At 54.2% G+C, this 24,229-nt stretch overlaps 1 protein-coding gene across 26 annotated transcripts in view; it reads left to right on the top strand.

Annotated features, from left to right (window-relative positions):
• The window catches only part of SPECC1 (sperm antigen with calponin homology and coiled-coil domains 1), a 237,481-nt gene that overhangs the window by 66,514 nt on the left and 146,738 nt on the right, over window positions 1-24,229 (top strand). For 15 of the 26 annotated variants that reach the window (XR_014821945.1, XR_014821944.1, XR_014821949.1 and 12 more), the window contains 2 exons: window positions 8,035-8,200; window positions 14,793-14,928. Coding sequence is in view for 16 of the 26 variants with exons in the window: in XM_084986333.1 (XP_084842459.1) it covers window positions 8,054-8,200; window positions 14,793-14,928 (283 nt within the window). In the remaining 10 variants the exon portion in view is untranslated. Of the gene's footprint in view, window positions 1-4,682; window positions 4,925-8,034; window positions 8,201-14,792; window positions 14,929-24,229 lie in introns of those variants that run through there. The other 11 variants (XM_084986331.1, XM_021066295.2, XM_084986340.1 and 8 more) reach the window with 6 other exon arrangements.

The following is a 24,229-nucleotide window of genomic DNA, read 5'->3' as shown; positions in this document are numbered from 1 at the left end:
CCCTCCCGCTTCCCCCTTCCCCAGCCCCTGCAAACCACCCCTTACCTTCCGTTCCCAGGCATTTGACTTTCCTGCCTCAAAGACGGCGGCGTAATGTCCTCACGATCCATCCGTCCGCGCTGTCGACTGTATCCGAACGCCCTTTCTTTTTAAGATGTAATCACGGTCCCTGGATGGCTGGACCAGGCTTGTCCTTTTGTCCACCAGCGATGCCTCCGTGCTGCTTTCGGCTGTTGTGGATGCTGCTGCTACGAGCAGCGGTACCGGTGCCTCTCTCTTGCTTCCAAGTCTTTGCAGAACGTGCAAAGGGGACCTGCTGGATCATAGGACACATCCGTTTCTGATTCTTGGAGGAAGGGCTGTATGTAGCAGCTGCATCGCTTTGCCTTCCCAGAGCCCGGGGTTCCAGTTTCTCCACATCCTCACCGACGTTTGTCATTTTCTGGTTTGGTTGGTTTGGGCGTCATCCTCGTGGGTGTGGTGTGGTACCTAGTTGTGGTTTCGATTTGCATTTACCTGGTGCTTAGTCCTGTTGAGCAGCTTTTCACGTACCCATCAGCCTTTCATATGTTTTCTTTGGAGAAACGGCTATTCGAGTCCTTGGTCCGTTTTCGAGCCAGGCTTGGTTTCATTGCTGAGTCGTAGGGGTTCCTTAGGTATTCTGGAGATTAACCCTGTCTTAGTCTGCCTAGGCTGTCATAACAAAATACTGTAGACTGAGGGGCCTAAACAACAGAAGTTTGGTTCTTACCGTTCTGGAGGCAGGACGTCCAAGAGCAGGTGTGGCTGCTGTGGTTCCTGGTGAGGCCCCCTTCCGGCTTGCAGACGGCTGCCTTCTCGCTGGTCCTCACGGGGCTTTGCATCAGGACATGACAGGAGGCGCTGCTCTCTCTTCCTTTTCTGATGGGGCCACTGTCTTTTGTATCACGACCAATCCTTATCACTTCATTTCACCTTAATTTACCTCCTAAAAGCCCTGTCTCCAAATTACAATCACATTGAGCTTTAGGGTTTTGACATGTACACGTGGGGCAGAGGACACGATTCAGTCCAGAGCAAACCCGTTTGCAAATATTTTCTTCCATCCTGGGAGCAGACGTTTCACTCTGCTGATTGTGATCTTTGAAGCCCAAAAGTTTTTTAATTTTAATGGCGTCCACTTCATCTAGTTTTTCCTGTTGCCTATGCTTTTGGTGTCCTATTTAAGAATTCATTGCCAGGAGTTCCCGTTGTGGCTCAGGGGGTTAAGAACCAACTAGTACCCATGAGGATCTGGGTTTGATCCCTGGCCTCACTCATTGGTTTAAGGATCCAGTGTTGCTGCAAGCTGTGGTGTAGGTCACAGCTGCAGCTCAGATCTAATTGTGGCTGTGGCACGGAAAACTCCGATTCAGCCCCTAGCCTGGGAACTTCCATATGCTGCAGGTGCGGCCCTAAAAAGACAAAAAAAGAAAAAAGAATTCATTGCTAAATCCAGTGTCATGACGCTTCACCCCCAGAGTTTTCTTCTGAGAGTTTTACAGTTTTGGCTCTTACATTTGGGTCTTTGGTCCATTTTGAGGTAATTTTTCTCTATGGTGTGAGGTAAGGGTTCTTTTGAGGCAGTCAAGCAGGTTCTCAGCACCGTTTTGGGAAAAGACTGTCCTTCGTCACTGGATGGTTCTGACACCACGCCACAGTTCATATCCTTAGTTACTCTTTCCATAGACCTTTTGAGGGTCTTCCTGTAGAAGGAGCTCTTGAGGTATTTCATTTCCACCTCCTTTTCTACTCCCTTGGCTCCTTCTTTTTAAATTATTTGATGTGAAGCCCCATTATATAAGTAAGGGAATAACTACTGATTAGTGGCCACCAGCTCTGTGAGATGCTGGCTTCTTGGTTCAGCTTTGGAGCCGGAAGGATGGCCCAGGGCTGTGGTTCGGAGGATTTGGTCTCACAGATTACAGATTACAGCCTCTCTCCAGGGTCCGCCTTTTTTTCGGATTTAGGGACCAGCCCTATTCGTTATGGATTCCACCTCCGGGCAGTGTGTCGCAGTTTCTGCCAGTCCTTATTCCATTTCGAGTTTGGTTTTGGTTTGAGAAGGTGTGGTTAGTGATATGCCCGTGTTCTTTTCTGTTTAATTTTTTGTGTTATCACCTCTTGGTTCTGGTTTTCCTTGCATGGCTTCTGCCCGTGGGATCCATGAGTTTCTGTTTGCCCTTTTCCTTCTGGTGCCGTTGGGGAATCTGCTCATTTACGGGGAAGGAACCAAAGGCTAACGGGATGCTTTTTCACCTAGAGACCTTCAGGAAATGATACATGTTGAAGTGTTTCCTGTGGCCTCCAGGCGAAGTCCAGGATTCCCTCAGCTGCTCCCAGACCAGATTTTCAGCGTTAGCATCTCAGTGTCAGCGGAGAAAGGACCCCCCCCACACACACACTTCTGGTCCAGCTGCGTTTCTCATCCTTGGCTCTGGACACGGTTGTGAGGCTGCCCTTTGGGGACTGGACTCCAGCAGCATCTCTGGCTCCGCCCCAGCCCCAACCAACCAAAAGCATCTCCGCCCATCATCGCCAAGTGTCCCTCTGGGGCAGAACCATCCCCCCACCCTGCTGCAGGGTCAAGGGCACCTCAGCACAGTGCTCCTGAAAGCTCTGGCTGGCTATTTTCAGCCTCTTGTTCGCTGGCGATCTATTTCCTGCGGAGTCCCCTGGTAGTTGAGTTATGTAAGGTTCTTATTTTGTTCGTTCTCAGGCTCGCTCGCCTCAGCCCTCGCCTCCTGGTGCTCTTTCTACTGGGAGCGCAGACCCCGCGGCCCCGCCACTCCCCAGGCGCCTTGTCCTTTGCGGTGGTCCAGAGGGCTTCGCTTCACACGTGCCCCTCTGCCTTCTTGCCTTCAACGGGTGATAAACCTGGGACCCGGAACGCTGCTCCGGCAGAGGCTCCGAGGACGATGGAGAGGCGGGGCTGCACGGCTGGGTGGGGGGCGTGGGCGGGGCCCCTACTGCCCCGGGGGGGGGGGGGGGGTACCTCCTGGTGGTCCTCGCTGCAGCCGCCGCCCTCCCTCGTCTTTCTCGTCTGCTCTGCTCCATGCAACTTATGAGTTACGGTTTAAATATAAGCCTTCTGCTGTTCCGGAGAAGCAGGAAGCTTGATGAGAAAATGAAATGAACAATTTAAAGGAAACGCCCCTGGGAAGGCCCTCCGTCGTCCCCGTGGGAGCAGGTTCCTAAATTTCACTGGACACTTGACCCTCGGATAACACGGGTGTGAACCGCGTGATTCCACTTCCAAGGGGGTGTTTTTCAGTGGCAGACGCTGCAGCGCAGCTCGGAGGCAGGTTCAGTCTGCGGCGCGGGGACCACAGACGCGGAGGGAGGGTCGCGGGAACATCAGGGGCCGGTCAACCTCGTCTTGCTCCAGGCTCGGCTGTGACCTCTTGATCAGTTTGATCCTTTGGGGGGGCTAGGAGGATTTTTAGAAATCAGGGGATTAATAATAGAAATCTTTTTCCCCGCATTATCCTGTACTTGGCCAGAATGCCTCTATTTTCTGTTACTAATTCACATCCATAAAAGCGGCCTTCAAGCAGCCTTCACGCTGGGCTTAGCCTTTCAGCGCTGGAGCCAGTTCTCCTAAGGTGTTCCGTCCCCTGTACTCGCCCTCTTCCAAGTTTTCAGATAAAATGGGGTTTCTGTCCAGCCCCCCGCCTCTGACCCTGGATTCCAGACCCTGTGGCTGCGTGTGGCTGAGCCCCCCTTGGTTGAACACAATCACGGTGGGGGCACTGTGGGGGGCGTCACTGCCGTTTGCTGCGTGCCTTCTGCGTGCCCTGTCCTCCTTCATTCAGCTTCGCGAGGCGGCAGCGGCAGCTCCGTCTCCGGTGCAGGTGCTGAGAGCCACAGCGTAAAAAGGCGCCCCAGCACAGGCGGTGCGCAGGGGAGCCGCGTTTGGAGCAGGAGCCCTGGGTCAAAAGCCGCCTCCTTTCCCGTGGGAGGGAGATTATCCCGGAGGCCAAACCCATCCCTGGCCTGCAAGAGCCAGTTAAAACTGGGTTTGAATCCCGGCTGGATCGTAAGCTCTGCGATCGGGCAAGTGGCTTCACCTCTCGGAGCAGCGCCAAGCCTCCCCATCTGCAGCCTGGGCGTGACCCTTGCCTTTAGGCTTACGGCTAAGGTTTGATGGCACATCCACAAAGGTTGCGGGGCAGGCCCCAGGGCACCTGCTCCCTTCCAGCAGGAGGCCGGCCTGGGAGTGGATGGAGAGCAGGGCCAGCAGTGTGGGTGGCCCCTCTGAGAGCACAGCTTTGGCGGAGGGGGTGGGCTGCCCAAGGGAGGAGGGGCAGCATCGGCAGATGAGACACCGGGAACCTGGTCCTGCGGGGCTGGGTCGGGGGTGCTTGATGAGGTCCCGGGGTGCAGCGTAGGGAGCGGGCGCGAGGCTGGCCTTCAGCCTGGCTGGAGAGGCGCCCCCACCCCCTTGTCCTCTTGTGTCCCTGGAAAGCTGCCCTCAACCTGCAGAGCCCGCTGCCCCTCCTGGCATCCAGCCCCCGCAGCCCACGCTGCACTCCCGTTGCCAGCGGCGCCCCTTCCTGGTTCTCTGGCTGGACTTGATTTCATTTCTGTATAGTCTGAGTTCTGAAAGAAGTTGGAATTTGAAGGGAGGAGTCTGGCTGGTGCCTGAGTACAAAATAGAAGCCGCCCTCTGGGAAAATAACAGGAAAGATGCAAGAAGAGAAGCCAAGGAGAGCGAGCCTGGCGGGGAGGGGGGTTCCAGGGCAGCGGGGGTAATTGGATTGGGTTCAGAAGGTTCTAGGAGAATGACGGGAGGTGTGATGATGCAGAGGAGGCAGCCTGAGAAGTTGCCTCCGAGCCACGGCCCTTCGGCCTTTGAGAAGTGGCTGCACTGTTTCTCTGGTGATTGTGTCCGGAAGCCCGTCAGGTTTGTTGCCAGAGGGAGAGAGGAGCCTAGATCTGGAGCCTAGGACCCCCCCCCTCCCCCACCCCCACCCCCCTCGCCTAGAACTCCTTCCTCCTCCCTTCCCTCCCCCTCTCCTCCCCCTTCATGCTCTCTCCCTCTCTCTCCCTCCCTCTCCCCCCCTCCTCCCCTCCTTCTCCCCCCCTTTCTCTCTCTCTCCCCGCCTTTCCCTCTCTCTCTCTCTCCCTCTCCCTCCCCCCCCACCCCCCGTCTGCCTTTCTCTCTCTCTCTCTCTCCCTCTCTCCCTCTCTCTCTCTGTCTGCCCCTCTCTCTCTCTCCCTCTTCCCCTTTCTCTCCCTCTGTCTGCCTGTCTCTCTCTCCCCCGTCTCTCCCTGTCTCTCCCCCTCTCTCTCTCCCTCTCTCTCTCTGTCTGTCTGTCTCTCTCCCCCCCCTCTTCCCCCCTCTCTCTCCCTCTCTCTCCCCCGTGTCTCCCTCTCTCTCTCCCTCTCTCTGTCTCCCCCCGTCTGTCTCTCTCTCTCTCCCTCTCTCTCTCCCCCTGTCTCTGTCTGCCTGTCTCTCTCTCCCCCCCTCTCTCCCCCCCCTCTCTCTCTGTCTGCCTGTCTCTCTCTCTCCCCACCCCCTCTCTCCCCCCCCCTCTCTCCCTCTGTCTGCCTGTCTCTCTCTCCCCCGTCTCTCCCTGTCTCTCCCCCTCTCTCTCTCCCTCTCTCTCTCTGTCTGCCTGTCTCTCCCCCCCCCTCTCTTCCCCCCCCCTCCCCCTGTGTCTCCCTCTCTCTGTCTCCCCCCGTCTGTCTCTCTCTCTCTCCCTCTCTCTCTCCCCCTCTCTCTGTCTGCCTGTGTCTCCCTCTCTCTCTCCCTCTTTCTCTCCTCTCTCCCCGCCTCTGTCTGCCTCTCCCCCTCCCCCGTCTGTCTGCCTCTCCCCCCCCCTTTTGAGCAGGACTCAGGGACACACTAGGAGCGGCTGACAAGGGAAACGTCTGTCCTCTTCCCTCTGCTTTGCCTCTCGGCATTCTCTTCTTTCTTCTGGGGATTAACTTTCATTCCAGGGCTGGCCTGGGACAGGTTGGGGCCCGGGACAGTTCAGGAACGCGGACACGCGTGGCCAAACCGTTAGTTTTCATCCAGCAAGCCCTGCGACCACCCTTTTCGAGTAATTTTGATCCCGGCACAAAAGGGAGCCTTGGTTGAGCAGACACTTGGTCACGTCCGTGGGTCCGGCTGCCCTGTCCCTGGTTCTGCGGTGATGGGTAACACTCGCCGGTAACTCTCCCCGAGAATCCCTCCCTCGGGCCGGGCTCGTTCTCTTTGTACCCGGCGTCCCAATAAAACCAGTGGCCTGTGGGTCCTTCCCAGGACCCCTCGCATCGTTGCTGTGGAACCAGCATCAGAAACTGTGGCCCAGAAAGAACACTTGGTGCTAAACATCGGTAAAATACACACGGAGGGGGTTTTAGACACAACGAAAAAGCACTCATGACTCCTGGAGCCGAGCTGGGACTAACAAGGCCCGGAACTAATCCTGTAACGGACACCGTGACAAGGGTTCCTCAGACGCACTTGCCGCCTTCAAAAGGCCACGATCACCCGTGGCCACATTCGCACGGCGGCCAGTGCGGCAGAGCTGCCGAAGGAGCTCCCGGTGGGGTCTTGGACACCTGCCACCAGCTGATCCCTCTAAGTCGGAGCAAGACTCAGCGGCCCCGGCTGACCAAACGGTGACCTCGGAAAAGGGGTCAAAACCAGGAGGGGCCCGGCTGCGCCAGGCTCGGGGGACCACCTGTTCTGTTTCTCGGAGGAGTGAGCAGGTGCACTGGGATGCGGCGGGGGGCAGGCCCCGCCACCATCCCTCCCTAGGGGGCACTGGGTCGCCTCGCCCGGGGCCTGTGAGGGGAGCCCCTGGAATTAGCTGTCACCTGGCCGTGTGTTTTCAGGTGCATGTTCCAGCCTGTGTCTCGTCTGCGGCCTCCATCTCCTGGCTCACATTCCTGGTCTGGGGGTCCTGGAAATGGGCAGCTCAGGGTCAGAGCGGCAGGGCCTTCAACCCAGTCCCATCAGGCTGCTCAGGATGGACCGGCTCAGAAAGCTCAAGAGACGGCCGGCCCACCTCTCAGCAAGGCTCGTGAGACTCAGGCGGCCTTCCTGGTTTCTGGAGTGGACTTCACCCCAAGACCTTTAGCTGTGTGCTGCTCCTTTGCACAAAGGGTCTTTCACGGAATATTTGAGTTTGGGGTAACTCTGTCCTATGGTGTCAGGTCTGACCAATGACAGTCTGCTCTATTGATTTTTTTTTTTTTTGTCTTTTTAGGGCCACACCTGCGGCATATGGAGGTTCCCAGGGTAGGGGTTGAATCAGAGCTGCAGCTCCCGGCCTACACCACAGCCACAGCAACGTGGGATCCTTCACCCACTGAGCAGGGCCAGGGATTGAACCTGCGTCCTCATGGATTCTAGTCAGGTTCATTACCTGCTGATCCACAATGGGAACTCCTTTTTATTTGGCTTTGCTCTATTAATTTTTTTTTTTTTTGATCTTTTTTGCCGATTCTTGGGCCGTCCCCGCGGCATATGGAGGTTCCCAGGCTAGGGGTCAAATCGGAGCTGTAGCCACTGGCCTACGCCAGAGCCACAGCAATGCAGGATTGGAGCAGCGTCTATGCCCTACACCACAGCTCACGGCAATGCCGGATCCTTAACCCACCGAGCAAGGCCAGGAATCGAACCCTCAACCTCATGGTTCCTAGTTGGGTTCGTTAACCCCTGAGCCACGACGGGAACTCCGCACCTTTTTTTTAATGCCACTTTTATTTATTTATTTTATTTTCGCGGCACCTGTGGCATGCACAAGTTTCCAGGCCAGGGATCGAATCCATGCCACAAGTGACAATGCCGAGTCGTTAATGCCGAGCCACCAGGGAGCTCCTGCACATATGCTGTTAATAGTTCAAGGCTGCTGTGACGGTGGGGGCATTAGCCTGGAGCAGAGCTGGCCTCTCGGGCGCCTTGTCCCTGTCCCCGGGACAGCAGCGGTGACCGCCGTGCTTGGGGGCGCAGCTCTGGGATGTCACTCGGCAGGTTCGGGTGTGGACACATGCTCTGTCTTTTCTGCTCTTGGACAGAAGGACCCACGGGACGAGGATGAGGAGCGCAGCCAAGCCCTGGAGCCCCGTCACCAGGCCCGGCAGCCTCGGGGTGGAGCGCGCACGGCCCCTGCCTGCCGCCTCCCCCGGCATGAAGAGCTCCAAGTCGTCCACCTCGCTGGCCTTTGAGTCCCGACTCAGCAAGGTATGCCCAGGACCGCGGGCAGGAGCCCAGCACATCTCCTAAAGCACAGAGCAAAGCGGGGGCGGCAGGGGCCCCCCGGGGTCGAGAGGGGGAATTTGCAGGTCAACCATGTGGACTCCAGGCAGAGTTTGCCCCCCGCAACCACGAGATGGGGTCAGGGTCACCAGAGAGCCTCAGGAGCCTGAAAATCCAGTGGTTGGTTCCCAGCCCTGTCCTGCTGGATGCAGGTCAAGGCCTCCTCCTCTCATGCTCCCCTCCCCCACCCGGGCAGCACCTGGGAGGCTCCACTGCTGCCCCCCATCCCCGGGGGTTCCGACGGCAGGTGGGCTGGGGAGGCTCCACTGCTGCCCCCACCCCCGGGGGTTCCGACGGCAGGTGGGCTGGGGAGGCTCCACTGCTGCCCCCACCCCCGGGGGTTCCGACGGCAGGTGGGCTGGGGCGCAGCTTCCCTCTGTCACCCAAGATGAAGCTCAGAGACGGTGTAACCTACCTACACGCCGACTTCAGAGACATTGGTATGATACCCTAACCAGGAAACCAAAGGAACATTGTTTCTAATTAAATAATCCGCATTTCAACCCACGTCTGCCTGGGCGCGACTCGGCTCAGGGGCCTGAGATGCTCTTGGAGCCCCACGGACGTGGCCGCTCGGGGCAGACGGATCCAGGGCTGTGGGGTCGGTGACTCAGATACCAGGAAGGCCCGGCGGAGGGAGGTGGCGTGGTGGTTTCAGAGGTCAGCCCTCCTGGTGAAGCTCTGAACCCAAGTGCCCTCTTCCTTGTTATTCTCAGAAAGCGAGTGTGTCTTAAAGTTGTGCAAGAAATGCACTGTTCTGGACATAAAACAAGGGGATGCCTTAGGCTCAGACGGATGAAAAGGCGCTCCGCCTCTGCAGGTGTCACCGGAGCCTGTGACACGGTGAGATGCAGGACAGGTCTTTGTGCAAGACTGTCACTTCGCTGTGGCTCAGCGGGTAAAGAAGCTGACTAGATCCACGAGGCTCCCTGGCCCCGCTCAGTGGGTTAAGGATCCGGCGCTGCCGTGAGCTGTGGTGCAGGCCGGCAGCTGCTGCTCTGATTCGACCAGGGAACCTCCACATGCCGCTGGTGCCGCCCAGAAATGGGGGTGGGGGGGAGACTGTCACATCCACGGAGAGCAGGAGGTCTGGGCCCTCCACCCCCGCTCCCAGGCTCGGTGACACGTAATGAAGGCCCCCCCCGTTTCCACACGCTCTGGAGGGACAGCACTGTCCAGCTGAGCCAGGTCCTTCTAGGTGGCAGTATCTGTCCTCGTGAACCCTCACTCCGTGTGGGGACGACACCAACTCGCATCTCCGGCCAGCACTCCCCCCACTACCTCTGTGACGCTGCCTCTTAGACAAGGCATCAGAAGGCACCTGGAAGGTGACATGTCCAAGACGGAATCCAGACTCCGTCCCTCCCTCCGCTGAGCTCCCCCTCCCCAGCTCTGTGGAAACAGCAGGTGTCCTGTGCGGCTCAGCCCAGCGTCGGGGGCAGCATGCTTGGTCCCACCTTCTCCTACATCCCACAGTCCACCTGCAAGATGCCGTCTGCCCTAGAAATATGTCAACTCCCACCAGCTCCCAGGCATCACCGGGGACCTGCCACCACCTTCCTGCTTTCGTCTCCACCCCCAGTGGAAGCCGAGTGGCCCTTTCAGCACTCGAGTCCTGTCACTTCTCTGCTTGGAACTGTCCAGGCTCTCCCCACTCACTCAGAATGGAGCACAGCCCCCACTCCCTGTCCCCTGCCGGGGACACAAGGCCTCTTGGCGCCACTGATGCTGTCCCCGAGGGGTGGGGTGGGGTGGGGTGGGGCGAGCCGGCCGTGGGAGCTGCCTGGAGCACCCTCCTCCCATCCCCTGCTCTGCGCTTCTCCTCCTGAGTCTGTGCTCCAAGGTCCCCTGCCCCACCCGCGCCCCCACCCTGCCTCCCCCCTAGATCACTGTCCTCTCCCCACTGGAGCCTGGAAGCCCGAGAGGGCCGGGGGTCTGCCCTTTTGTCTGTGCCTCAGGCTTAGGAAGCACCTGCTACCTGCAGGCGCTCAGCACAGGTTGGACGCCCCGGCTCTCCCCAGAGGGGCGTCGAGGGCGCTGGAACCGGAGGCGCAGGCTCGCGGAGGGTCAGGCAGGCTGCGTTGGGACCCTGGCTCCGCCCCTGGGATTTGTACCCTGTTTGCCAAGAGGAGCAAATGTGGGTAAGGTGGGCTGCACATAACTTGGTTTATTACCTGTCATCCGGGACCCGGTGTCAGTCCTCTGATCGTCATTTTTGTCTCTTTGACCTATAGCGCATTTGGGAGACAGCTGTAGTACAGATTTTAAATGAATACATAGATTACCCCCATAGCAGACCCTTAGAGCTTCTGGAATACATTAAAGTATGGTCTAGGCAGTACTTAAAAAAGGGCTCTGGGAGTTCCCATTGTGGCTCAACGGGTTAAGAACCCAACTAGCATCCATGAGGATGTGAGTTCAATCCCTGGCCTTGCTCAGTGGGTTAAGGATCCGGCGTTGCTGTGGCTGTGGTGTAGGCCTGCATCTGCAGCTCTGATTCAACCCCTAGCCTGGGAACCTCCACATGCTGCAGGTGCGGCTGTAAAAGAAAGAGAGGGAGGGAGGGAGGGAAGGAAGAGAAACAAGCAAATAACTGGGAAGGGTCTCTGCTTGGCTGGACCCCAGTCCTCTCCTGCCCCTGCCCAGTCGCCCCCCGGGAAGCAGGGTCTCACAGTTGAGGCACGTTCTCCGCCAGGATTGGGGACCCTGTCCATCTGAGGGAGTGGGTGCTTCACCCTCACCCCGAGAGGCCGGGAGCCCTTCAGAGGTGAGTTTCAAAAAGTAAAACACCTCACTAATAGGTCGCACACTGATTGATAATATGTTGAATACACTGAGTTAAGAAAAGACGTCACTAAATTAGTTTGACCTGCTTCACTTTACATTTGAAAAAGTTCCCACTAGACAGCGTAAACTTTGCCCTGTGGCTCGGGTACTATTTTCATGGATGGCGCTGCCCTAAAGCCTCTGGTTCTCAAAGTGGGCGTCTCACGGCAGCACCTGGGACTCGCTAGAAATGCAGATGCTCAGGCCCTTCCCCGGACCCTGGGAATGAGAAGCTGGGGCTGGGGACGGGGGCGCGGGCAGCCGTCTGCACCTTACCAGGCCCTCCGAGGATTCTGCGGGACTCTTAAGGCCGAGAACCGCTGCTTCACGCATGACGTGTTCTACACGTTCGAAGACCGGATTATGTTCTGTGACGATTTCAGAGCGTTGAATCCCCCCGTCTTTGTGGAATGGAAGGAATTTCTTAATTCCATTCATCTGTGAGCTGTTTAAACACCTTCCCTTTGCGGGCATTCACGGGCAGGTGCACAACAGCTTACATATCAGTGAAGCCATCTGTGGAAATCTGTAGCCAACATTCCAAAGCCACCCCGAGGCTTCCATCAGCACTGCCTCTAACAAACCAGAACTCTCAAATGTGCGGAAGTTGCCTTCGATGACCAGGAAATGAAGCCAAGAATGCAGCCGCGGACGGAGAGGGAACAAGACTTAGTAACACAGACCACAGCTTTGTGTGTCTGATGTTGCCTCCAAAAACTAGCCACGCGTAAGCCAGGCTTCAGTGACTTGCTTCGGAGGACAGGTAGCGTGGGTCTGGGGTCTGAGGGTCCTGCCCCCCGGGAAAGCCTCGAAGCAATGAATCTTTCCCAGTTGGAGCTCCTTGTGGAAGGTTCCGGGGAAACAAAGTGCTCCCCGCCAAGTCCTTGTGTCCTTGTGTCTGGAAAGGACAGGACCGGGTCTGGTTGGGTGTGGAGGGGAGGACTCAGAGCGGGGCCTCAGAGCCAGCCTTGTGTGTAGAAGCAGCTGCTGTCATTTGTGGAGACAAACGTGGCTTCTTTTTTATTTTTTATTTTTAGTTTTTGCTTTTTAGGGCCACCCCTGCGACATATGGAGGTTCCCAGGCTAGGGGTCTAATCAGAGCTATAGCTGTGGCCTATGCCACAGCCACAGCCACAGCCACAGAGGATCCAAGCTGCGTCTGCGACCTACAGCACAGCTCAGGACAACGCCAGATCCTTAACCAGCTGAGCGAGGCCAGGGATCGAACCCGCACCCTCCTGGATCCTAGTCAGATTCCTTTCAGCTGCGCCACAATGGGAACTCCTAAAATGGAGCATTTTGTATATTTTGTTTCCAATTCTCACAGTAGGTGTTTGAGGTGTCTGCTGTTCCTGGCTGTGCTTGGCACACGCCCACCCCAAATGTCTCCTGGACTTCGTGGTTATTAAAAGATGAAGAGTCTGAGGCCCAGGGAAGTTAGCCACCTGCTTTAAGGCTCTTCCCTGCTCTCTGGAATCCCTGTTGCATCACCTTCCTCTTTTCCTAAAACACTCTCTTCCATTTTTGCTGTTTGTGTGGCATCTTTAGGGGCAGCCATATGGAGTATCATGTCATTGGCATATAATGACAATTTTACCTCTTCCCTTCCAATTTGGATACCTTCTATTTCTTTTTCTTGTCTGAGTGCTGTGGCTAGGACTTCCGAATCTATGCTGAATAGAAGTGGTGGGAGTAGGAATCCTTGTCTTGTTCCAGATTTTAGCGGGAAGACTTCCAGCCTTTCACAGTTGAGTATTATACTAGCTGTGAGTTTACCATAAATAGCTTAAATTATGTTGCGATATCTCCTCTCTATACCCACTTTTGTAAGAGTTTTTATCATGAATGGATGTTGGTCATTCTGGGTTTTGCTTGAATTTAACTTTTGCAGGATAACAATAACGAAAATAAGAATGATTATTAAGCATGCTGTGCATCAGAAACTGTTATTCTAAGCACATTCTATGGCCACCTCATTCAATCCGCAAAAGCTACACTCTGAGGTAGGTGCCATTGCCATCTCTGCTTTTTAGGTGAAAAAACCAAAGCCCAGAGAGGTGAAGTGTTTCGCCCTAGGTCACACAGCTAGTAAGAGGCAGAGCCAAGATTCCAACCCAGGATTCAAAGTCTGGACGTGGAGCCCAAGTCCGTAGCCACCCACCTGCTCCGCTGCCGTGACCTGCCTTCCCTCCAGCCCTGTCCCCTGGCCCTCAGCCCTGAGGTGGGGCTGGAGCCTCCCGGCCCCCAGTGGTCCCGGCTCCCGGTGGTCCCTGCTCCGGGTGGCGTTGTGGACACGCCACCCCAGGCAGAGATCCCAGCTCGGCCTCGCCCCTGTGGTCCTGAGCGAGTGAGTTACTGTTTCGGCGCGGCCAGCGCGGGAGAGTTGCGGTTTGAATGAGAACGAGCGTGGCTCAAGGACCGCGCGCTCCCGCTCACGGAGGGTCTGTCTCCGCAGCGCAGACCCGCCCCGCGCTCGCTGGCTGCCGGGCTCCCTGCGCGTCAAGCCCGAAGCCGCATCTCCGCTCCTGACCTGGGGGGAATCTGGCGGGTCCCGCCCAGGGCCCACGCACCGCCCCCATCGCGGAGCACACACGTGCGGCTGGGGCGGCCTCTCCGGGCCCGGCTCCTGCCTCTCCGGCTCTGGTTTGCGGCGCTGTTCACCGCGACGTGCTTCGCCGCCCGGGAACCGGCCGGTCAGCCAGACCTCGGAGGCGGCCCGCCTGCTCGGCGTCCGCCCGCGCGCCCCCCGGCTCCCGGAGGGCTTTCCCAAAACGCCGGCGGGGTCAGGGCCGCGGGAGCCGCCCAGCCGCGGGCCCCCGGCAGAGAAGGGGCGGGGCCTCGGGTCTCAGCTCCGCCCCCCCCCCCCCCCCCCGTCCCCCCAGTACGTGCCCAAGGCCGCGCTGGGATGAGGGGACCCGCTCCCATCCTCACCCTTGCACCGTCTTCGTCCTGCGCCGCTCACGACAGAGGGCAGAAAAGGGCCGAGGAGTCCTGCTTCTCTCCCCGCCCGAACCCTGTTCTGGCCTCCAAAGGCGTCAGGCGCATCCTGGGCCGGGCTCGCTGGGACGCTCAGACCGCTCTATCTTTTCTCTCCTTCCGCCGGGCCTGTGTTTTCGCACTAGTTTGTTTATGTTTTAAGTTGCGGCTGATTTACCGTGTCGTGTTCGTTTCTGCTGTACGGCGGAGTGACTCGGTGATACGCATTCTTTTTGAAGAGTCTTTCCCAATGGGTTTATCGTAGGATGTTGGCTGCAGTTCCCTGGAGGTTCCCAGGCTAGAGGTCCAATTGAAGCTGCAGCCGCCGGCCTACACCACAGCCCCAACAAGGGGGATCTGAACCATGTCTGCAACCTACACCACCGCCACAGCAACGCCAGATCCTTAACCCACTGAGGGAGGCCAGGGATTGAACCCACATTCTCAAGGATCCTAGTCGGCTTTGTTTCTGCTGCTCCATGACGGGAACTCCCTGTACTCTTCTTTGAAAGAGTGATGAGATGAAGAGTCACCCTCTCCCAGTGAGGGCATCGCTTGGGCTGGCTCCATGCCGCCGCCACTGTCCTGCTGCTCTCGGTGCCGTCACCGGACCTCGGCTACTGGGCAGGCCGAGCCGCTCGCTGCTTTCTTGGTTCATAGTGCTCCTTCCTGCAAATGCATCTCTTCACCTTCTGTCTCTCCCTCCACCTCTCAGCTCAAGAGGGCCAGCAGTGAGGACACGCTCACCAAGCCAGGAGGTGCCGCCGCCTCTGGGGCCATTCGGCCGAAAAAGACGTCCCCGTCCGGGGCCATCTCGGAACTCACAGAGAGCCGCCTGAGGGGCAACCCAGGTAGGAGGGGCCCAGGAGGGGGGGATCCAGGACAGAGGAGGACCCAGATCAGAAGGACCCAGGCAGGGGGTACTCAGTCTGGGGGGCCCAGGAGGTGGGGGCAGGCGAGGGGGGGCAGGTCAGAGGGCCCAGGCTTTGCTTGTCCACCTGAAGCATCTGAGGGATCCCTGTACCCCTTCCCTCATCAGATGTGCATTGTGCACTTGCTCTGGGCCGGTATCCCCCAGGGCAGGCTGAGCTCCCCCCAGTCCCTCTAGAGGTCCGTCACTTTGCCCTCGTCCCATCCTTAGGGATCCAGCAGGGGCGATGCAGGTTGTGGGGCTTCTTGGTGCTGCCGGTGTCTCATGGGTGAGACAGCCCATGGGTCCTGGCAGAGGCGGGGCACGGCATCCGTCCTGGCTCCCATGGAACCTGGGGGGGTCCTCTGGGAAGGCTGTGCAACGTCACCTAGACGCCAGTGGCCGCTGGACCCGTGGCCTTTCTCAGTGTTACTAGATTCTTGAGAAGCAGAAAAGATTTGTTTAAACCATTGTATTCGAGTTCAGAGTATAGGAAACTGAAAATGCCAAAGAATGTATCTAATTTTCTTTTGCAGCTCATAGATAAGAAAGCTATGTTGTCTGCGGTCGAACTCAATGCAGTTCAGTTAATAATGGTTGTGTACTCACAGTGGGCTCAGGATGCAATGTGTCACTGCAGCAGCTCGAGTTGCGGGTTTGATTCTGGCCCAGGAAGGTCCACATGCTGTGGGCATGGCCAAAAAATAAGAAGAGTAATGCACTGCTCAGTTGTCTAAGATGGGAACACAGCTGAAATATGTCATTATTCGCTTCTGTTAGGGGTTGAATGGTAGCCTACTTATGATTTTTGCACTTTTATATAAAATATCACAACCCGGATTCGCTTTCCAAAGGAACTTGTTTATTCAGTTTTCAAAAAGTTGCACCTAGGAAGAGTTTAAAGGGGCATGGTCTTGTGTTTCTATGTACTGGTTTTACTTTTTTAAAGATGGGTTTCATACTAAATACATTCATTTGGTTTTTAAAATACAGCATATGAAAGTTCCACTTATTTTTATCAAGCCAGCCTAACACTGCTTCTAAAAGTTGAAGCTCCACGGCAAAACTAACAGTGAGCGACCTCACTCTCCAATACTGATGCAACAATGTGAGATGAAAAATATTAACAAGTAAAATTCCGCAAGAAATTACAAGAACAGCAGTGCACACCACAGCCAGGCAGATTTGTGCCATCCAAGGATGGCTTAATAGGAAGTTCCCTCATATAATATTAACAGACTCAAGAGGAAAAACCTCATGGTTATCTCAATGTGTCGGAAGATGTCTTTGACAAAGTTAGTTCCCTGGTGGCCCGGTGGTTAAGGATCTGGCATTGTCGCTGCTGTGGCGTGGGTTCGATCCCTGGGCTGGGCACTTCCACGTGCTGTGGGTGTGGCCCCTCAAAAGCAAACCCTTGGTAGACTCTAAGTGTGTGGGAAGTTCGTTAGTGATGGGAAATTTATGTATCTCAAGCCAAAGCCAGCATTAGACTCCGTGGTGAAATCCTAAAAGTATTACATTAAAATCAAGAAGGGGAGTTCCCGTCGTGGCGCAGTGGTTAACGAAGCCGACTAGGAACCATGAGGTTGCGGGTTCGATCCCTGGCCTCACTCAGAGGGTTGAGGATCCGGCGTTGCCGTGAGCTGTGGTGTAAGTCGCAGACACGGCTCGGATCCCGAGCTGCTGTGGTTCTGGCGTAGGCCAGCAGCTACAGCTCCGATTTGCCCCCTAGCCTGGGATCTTCCATATGCCCCGGGAGCGGCCCAAGAAATAGCAAAAAGACAAAAAAACGAGCAAACAAAAAACAAAGAATGATTTAAGGTTGTCCACGTGACTGCTAGTGTGTAAAGTTTTTTGCAAGTACTGACCAAGCTGTAGGAGAGGACGCGTGTTGGAACTGAGGATGCGGGAAGATGAATTTACGCAGAGAATATGCTGTGTGCCTAGAAAAATGCTTAGAATTGCCTGAAAGTTGTATCGCTAGAAAAAACTTGGCATGACTTGAAAATCTGTTAGATACCATAAGAGTGCAGAGTGTGACTGGTTATAGAATATAAAAAATCAATAACTTATTAGTATCAGTCAATATCACTATCTCATCAGCGATGAGTTATAAAAGATAACAACATGGGAAATTATCCCCCCAAAAAAGAAATGATCCCATTTATAAAGGAACAAAAAAGGTATGGGGTTTCCGTCGTGGCTCAGCAGAAACGAATCTGACTAGTGTCTGTGAGGACACAGGTTCGATCCCTGGCCTCCATCAGTGGGTTAGGATCTGGCGTTGCCATGAGCTGTGGTGTAGGTCGCAGACTCAGCTCATATCTGGCATTGCTGTGGCTGTGGTGTAGGCCGGTGACTGTAACTCTGATTGGACCCCTAGCCTGGGAACCTCCATATGCCGCAGGCGCGGCCCTAAAAAGAACAACAACAACAAAAAGGTAAAATACTTAGTAATAAACTTGATAAAAGCTCATATTTAAAAATAAATCTTAAAACCCTTTTGAAGGACATAAAAATATATACATAAATAGAAGGGTACGTATGGTTCTGGGATAAGAAGTTTAAATGTAATAAAGATTAAATTTAGGTAAGTGTAATGTGTTAAATAGAATAAAGATATTTAAATTACTCTGAATAATTTCATCCCAATTAAAGTATCAGTGGGAATTTGGGAGGAGTAAAACTGATGAAGTGATTTGCGGTTTATCTAAAACAGAGGTTCTCAATGCGGGGACGGTGGGGGAGGTTGGGGAGACGGGGACCAAGGTTTCGCCTCCACCCCAGTCCAAGGAACAACTGGCAAAATCCGCGGTCGGTTTGGGTGATACTGACCTCTAGTGGGTAGAGGTCAGAGATGCCGCCAAAGACCCTGCAAAGCTCAGGACTCTCCCCAACAGCGAAGATGGATTCAGCCCCAAGTGTCAAGAGGGCTGCTGTTGATAAACCCTGATCCACAGAAGAATCAATAGTCTAGAAATACCCAGAAATTTCTGAAAAACAGTGATCAAGGGGCTGACCTAAGCATCGCGGAACTGGCGAAGAAGGAGGCCATTCGGTGGAATAGTGGAGGAAGCCCGGGGTTCTCCGGAGGACTTCCTGTAGGAGAAAGACGGCGTTTTAGACCAGGACAGATCATTCACTCCAAAAAAATGACTGATTGGGTCTTTTTTTTTCTTTGGTCACACCCTTGGCATGTAGAAGTTCCCGGGCCAAGGATCAAACCCACGAACCCACGCCACGGCCGCAACCCAAGCCACTGCAGTGACAATGCCGGCTCCTTAATCTGCTGAGCCACAAGGGAACTCCTGATTGTGTCTGTGGAAAAAATTAAGCTGGGTCCCTATCTCACCTCTCTCATCAGAATCATTTCCAAGTGGATTAAAGATTTAAATAGTAAAAAGTGAAACCGTGAAAGTACGGAGAAAATACCAGATAATCAGCTGTGGGAGTTCCCAACCAGGTGCAGTGGATTAAGCATCTGACTGCAGTGGTTCAGGCCACTGCGGAGGCGAAGGTTCAATTCCTGTCTCGGGGCAGTGGGTTAAAGGATCTGAAATTGCCACAGCTGTGGTCTAGGTTGCAGCTGTGGCTTGGATTCAGTCCCTGGCCCCAGAACAACTTCTTTGTTTTTTTGGTCTTTTTATCTCTTTAGGGCCATGCCCTCAGCATATGGAGGTTCCCAGGTTAGGGGTCGAATCGGAGCTGTAGCCGCTGGCCTACACCACAGCCACAGCAACTCGGGATCCGAGCCGCGTCTGCAGCCTACACCACAGCTCATGGCAACGCTGGATCCTTAACCCACTGAGCCAGACCAGGGATCCAACCCGCGTTCTCATGGATGCGAGTCGAGTTTGTTAACCACTGATCCAAGATGGGAACTCCCCAGAACTTGCATATGCTGCGGGTGCAGTCATTAAAAAAAAGAGAGAGAGACAGAATCAGCTTGTTATCTCAGCTTTGGAGGGGCCTTTCCGGGTGGGAACAAACACAGAAGCCACAGAGGAAATGGTGCAAAATCACAGAGATATTAAACACTGCCTTGTAAAAAGAGGATTTTTTTTTTTTTTTTTTTTTGCGAAACACGTCACAAAGGGCTTATTTACAAAGAGTTGGTATAAACCATAAGAAAAAGAAAAATAGCCCAAAAGAGAAATGAGTAGTTCACATAAAGGAACACAGATAGTCAATAGAAAGATGCTGCCTCAGTGACAGCTAAGGAAATATAAATCAGAGCAATAATTACGGCACACGATTTCCCCTGACACATTAGTAAAATGAAAATGAGTGATACTTGTCGGTGTTACCAAGGGCGGGAGCCAGCATGCCACGTATAGGTGATAGAAAATCTATCTTTGACGTTCCTATAATCTTTCCCCAAAGGTTCCTACTGCTTAGCACTTAGCATTACTGAAAAAGGATGCTGATGTGTACATGGACAAGCCGTTCGGTTGTGGCATTATTGTAACAGCAAAATACTGGAAATACGTTAGTATGTGACAGTCTAGGGCTGATTGCACAGTGAGATTTTAGTACAGCAGAATAGTATGCAGCCATGAAAACAGACACGGTAGATTTGTATGTACCAATAGGGAAAGATTATTACTAAGTGGGCAAAATAACGTGGTACATAGGAGTTCCCGTCGTGGCTCAGTGGTTAACGAATCCGACTAGGAACCATGAGGTTGCAGGTTCGATCCCTGCCCTTGCTCAATGGGTTAAGGATCCGGTGTTGCCATGAGCTGTGGTGTAGGTCGCAGACACGGCTCGGATCCCAGAAGTTGCTGAGGCTGTGGCATAGGCTGGCAGCTACAGCTCCGATTGGACCCCTAGCCTGGGAACCTCCATAAGCCGTGAGTGCGGCCCTAGGAAAGACCAAAACCAAAAAACATGGTGCATAGAGTCTGACCTTATTTAATTTTTTCAAATATATGTTAATTTTTGAAATCATAACTTTTTTTTTTCATGGAAGGACGAGGAGAGTTACCAGAATTAAAAGTGGAGGAAGGAGACTTTTCATGTTAGATCTTTCTATACTGTTTCACAATTTTCAAAACACATGCGTACCCTGCTTTAAAAAATTAGAAACAGAAATACAAATCATAACCTTTTTTTTTTTTTTTTTTTTTTGCTTTAGGCAAATCCTTCCTCTTCTTGCCTTTTGCAGTCTTTCTTTTCTTTCTTTTTTTGTTTTTTTTGTTTTTTTTGTTTGTTTGTTTTTTTCAGGGGCACACCCATGGCATATATCCCAGGGTCAAATCAGAGCTGCAGCCGCTGGCCTACACCACAGCCACAGCAACACTGGATCCTTAACCCACTGAGCAAGGCCGGGGATCAAACCTACGTCCTCGTGGATACTGGTCAGATTCGTTTCCACTGAGCCATGACGGGAACTCCTGCAGTGTTTTTTAACCACTTGTTTTTGGATTATTTAATGGCTCCATCATAGCATGCGCTGCCTTTGTCCAGCATCCCAGAGAAAGACGTTGGTTCTACTGGTTCCCACACCCCACAGGCTTTAGCTTCCTTACCTGTCACAGTGAGGAAACGACCACAAATCTGCAGCACAGTGAGGTTATCCCAAGGGTCTGTGAACGTTTTAGGAACCGCGACGGGCTCCTGGAATGTAAAAAGCAGTTTTTTAGGTGGAAGTATCGCTGGTTTACACTGCTGTGTTCGTTTCCGCTGTGTAGCAAAATGATTCCGTCACACACACACACATGTTCCTTCCATTACGCTGTATCACGGGCTGTTGACCGTGGCTCCCAAAGCTCTCCGGTAGGACCTTGTTTATCCATCCTCTGCATAACAGTTCGCATCTGCTAAACCCCAAACTCCCACCCCCTGCCCCTTGGCAAGCACAAGGCTCTTTCTTCTCTAGGCTATGAGTCTGTTTCTGTTGAGTTCTTTGGTGCCATATTTTATAGTCCACATACAAGGGATATAATACAGTATTTGTCTTTCTCTGTCTGACCTAATTCACGTAGTATGATCATCTCTAGGTCCATCCATGTTGCTGCAAATGGCATTACTTTGTTCTTTTTAGGGCTGAATAGTATTCCATTGTATGTATGTACATCTTCTTTATCCATTCAGTGAGGTGCAGTTTTATTCCTAAGGTTATCATTCAAATTCAGTTCGCTGTCTACTTGATTATAATGAAATGATATCCTTTGACTTAATTGAGTTGAATTAGAAAATTACAACTGGCTCTGGAGCTTTCATTTATTTTTATTATTTTTTTTTAATTTTTAGGGCTGTACCTGCAGCATATGGAGGTTCCCAGGCTGGAGGTTGAATCAGAGCTGCAGCTGCCGGCCTACGCCACAGCCACAGCAACGTGGGATCCAAGCTGTGTCTTCAACCTACTCCACAGCTCACGGCAACGCCAGATCCTTAACTGCCTGAGCGAGGTCAGGGATCGAACCTGCATCCTCATGGATACTAGTTGGATGTGTTTCTGCTGCGCCACAACGGGGACTCCTGGTACTTTTATTTTTAAATACGAGTGGTCCTCAACATTTTTCGTATCGGCTTTTGGACTGCTGGCACTTTTACACATTGTCACGTATCCTCAAACTGCGTTTGTTGTAAATTCGGACCCGTCCGTGGGCTGATGAGCCCACCATTCGGAGCAGCGGCCGGAGTGGCGATGCTGCAGTTGTGCAGTGGGGCCAGGTGGTCATGTGGTATCAGGTCACATTCTGTCTCTGTTTTACATGCACGAAACCCAGGGAATGAGGGCGCTGGGACTAGTCACAAAGGCGGTTTTTAAATCTCAGTACCGCTGAGACAAAGAGGGAGGTGATACCGTGTGTTAGAAACAGCGCCCCCACTGGGCGCTCCCTGGACTCACGGCCTTTCTCTATAGACTCAGCTATAAAGAAAAAAATAAAACTAAAGAAAATAAGGAAAATGCTAGCAGCATGGCCTTGATTTCCTGTAAAGAAAAGAGGTCATTATACATTATACGTAGACTCTTAGAGGACGGAATTCTTTCTGTGGCCTTCGAGTCTTAGTTCTTGATCTTTCGGCTTTGGGACACATTTTTCTGTAATGCATGGTGTGGTGCAATCTGTTTTCTTTCCAGTGTATTCACTTGGGAAGGGATCTCGTCACGCAGTTGCCATACAGAGGAATAAGTCAGTGGTTCTAAACGCCCCATAGTTAAACCTGCGATCGGCCTGTAGGGCACTTTTCCGGGGCATCCATCTGTCCTCACGGAGGAGCCCTCAAACCTGGTAACAGGGCGATGCTCCCCTCTAGGTAAGACCCATTGCGTGGCTGCTGACGCTCGCGTGTGGTGCTACCCGCCGTCTGACACGGGTGGGGAGAAGCGCCTGAAGGGGGCTGGCCCATTCCAGGTCAGGTGTCCTGGCCGAGCACCCCCGGGGACCCTGCCACCGTCTGCAGTAACGGGAGCGCAGGGGCAGCAGGGTCTGGACCGGGGCACGTGGTCAGCCCTACCGCGTGTCCCGCTCTCCCTTTGGTGCTGGCCTCACACCCTCAGCCCAGCCTCCGGGAGGTCGCGGTGTCTCATCCACATCAGGACGTGCCAGAGAGGGCTGACCACGTGCCCCGGTCCAGCCATGCCCGCCGCCCTTGCACACGGAGCATCGCTCCTCTTAACGGGTTTTTCAGGCAGTATGAGAGCATCTGAGCGCAGCCCAGGCACCTTCTTCCTTGGCTCGCCGTGGTGCCGGGGGGTGGTACCTCGTCTTGGCCCAAGGGCCTGGCCCTCGTGCTAGGCAGCTGTCCTCTCGGCCCCCAAAGCTGCAGAGGGGTCCCGCCGCTAGATGGCAGCCTCGGCCGGAGCGCTGCGCCGGGAGCCCGGCCCCGACCCGCGACCCTCCCCGCGTGCGGTCCCGGCGCGCGCACGGTTTTGCGTCCTGCTGTGTGCCCAGTACTGTCCCAGGCAACAGGGGGACGGAGCGAGCAGGACGAAGATCCCCGCGTCGGCGCAGACGTGGAAGAAGCTGCGGCTGCGGGAGGAGGGGGAGCAGCCGTGGGGGAGGGGCATGGGCGGGGGGCGGGGGGCGACTGAGCCGCGGAGTGAGTCGGCCTCAGCTCGCTTTGGAAGGATGGGGGGGCAGACCGCCTCGGAGGCCGGGAAAGGTGCTGAGAAAGGGGCTCTTTTAGGCAGGGTGATGTTCCACCCCACGTAAGCACATTCTCTTTCTCCCGCCGTCATCCACAGACCGGGAACGGGCTTTAACTTCAGGCGGTGTCGGGGGAGACCCCGGGGTGAGGGGGTCTTGAACTTGGCACGTGGACTACAAGGTCCTGGACGGTGAGAGGTACCTGGTGTTTCCTGGCCCTGCGGGACCCAGCGGCGCGAGGTCGTCGGGGCCTGGCGCTTCCCTGGGGCGTCCCCCCCAGGAATAGGGACGATTTTCCAGAGTCTTCCCAACCAGAAGAGTGGCTGCCTCGCCAGTTCTGGGCCTTTCCCTGAAGTCCGCTTATTTTCCCTCCCTCCTCCGTCCTCTCCTCCCCCCACTCCGCCTGCTTCCATTCGCTGAGTTTATGCCCAGGCTTATATCTTTATTGCTTTGCGGATGGGATGCCTTAGTCATTGTATTCTCTTTCTTTCCCCTTTTGTAAATGTGGAATTCTTCCGAACTTGCATGTCACCCTCCCTTAATCTCTCTGTCCTTCCAATTTTAGAACATGTGCGGCTGAAGCCAGCGCTCACTGTATTTTTTTAATGAGGTGTTTAAGAATACTGGGTTTGTAACTGACTCCTTCCCTCACTGGTACTAGCGGTTTGCAGTTGGTTCTCACGTGTCTTCCCGAGGGAGGATTATATCAGCCGCTGCTAACAATGCCTTTTGTCCCCTCCGTCCCCACAGCTGCCTTTTCTTTCCGATTCCTGCCGGAGTGTGTGAGTTGCGGTGTCCTCATTCTCATTTCACTGTGATTGCTTTCGGTGCTTCCCCATTAAATCAGATGCAGAAATTTGGCTTGAGATGCAGTTGTGTGTGTTCAGTTCTTCTCATCCTTTTTTGCCCAGAGTTATTAGCATTGGGTGGTGGCGTTATTACAGGGCCTCAAGGCGTTCCCTTATTACTTTAATTATTGCTTTTCTTTTCACCCTGGAGTCGCCTTCGGGAAATTCACGTATGTGTATATTTGGTCTCCTGAGTATGTCTTCCACAACACGTATTTTTTTTTCATTCTTTTGATTACTTTCATAGCTCCTCTGATTTTTGAAAGTTTATCATCTAATATGCTTTCTGTACTTC

This window comes from Sus scrofa, chromosome 12 (assembly GCF_054392235.1).
Source record: "Sus scrofa isolate SSC_HxYL_T2T_F1_AM1 chromosome 12, Sscrofa_HxYL_maternal_Yorkshire_Landrace_v2.0, whole genome shotgun sequence".
Lineage (NCBI taxonomy): Eukaryota > Metazoa > Chordata > Mammalia > Artiodactyla > Suidae > Sus > Sus scrofa.
Note: the sequence above shows the minus strand (reverse complement) of the source record. Positions and strands in the feature narration are given on the sequence as shown.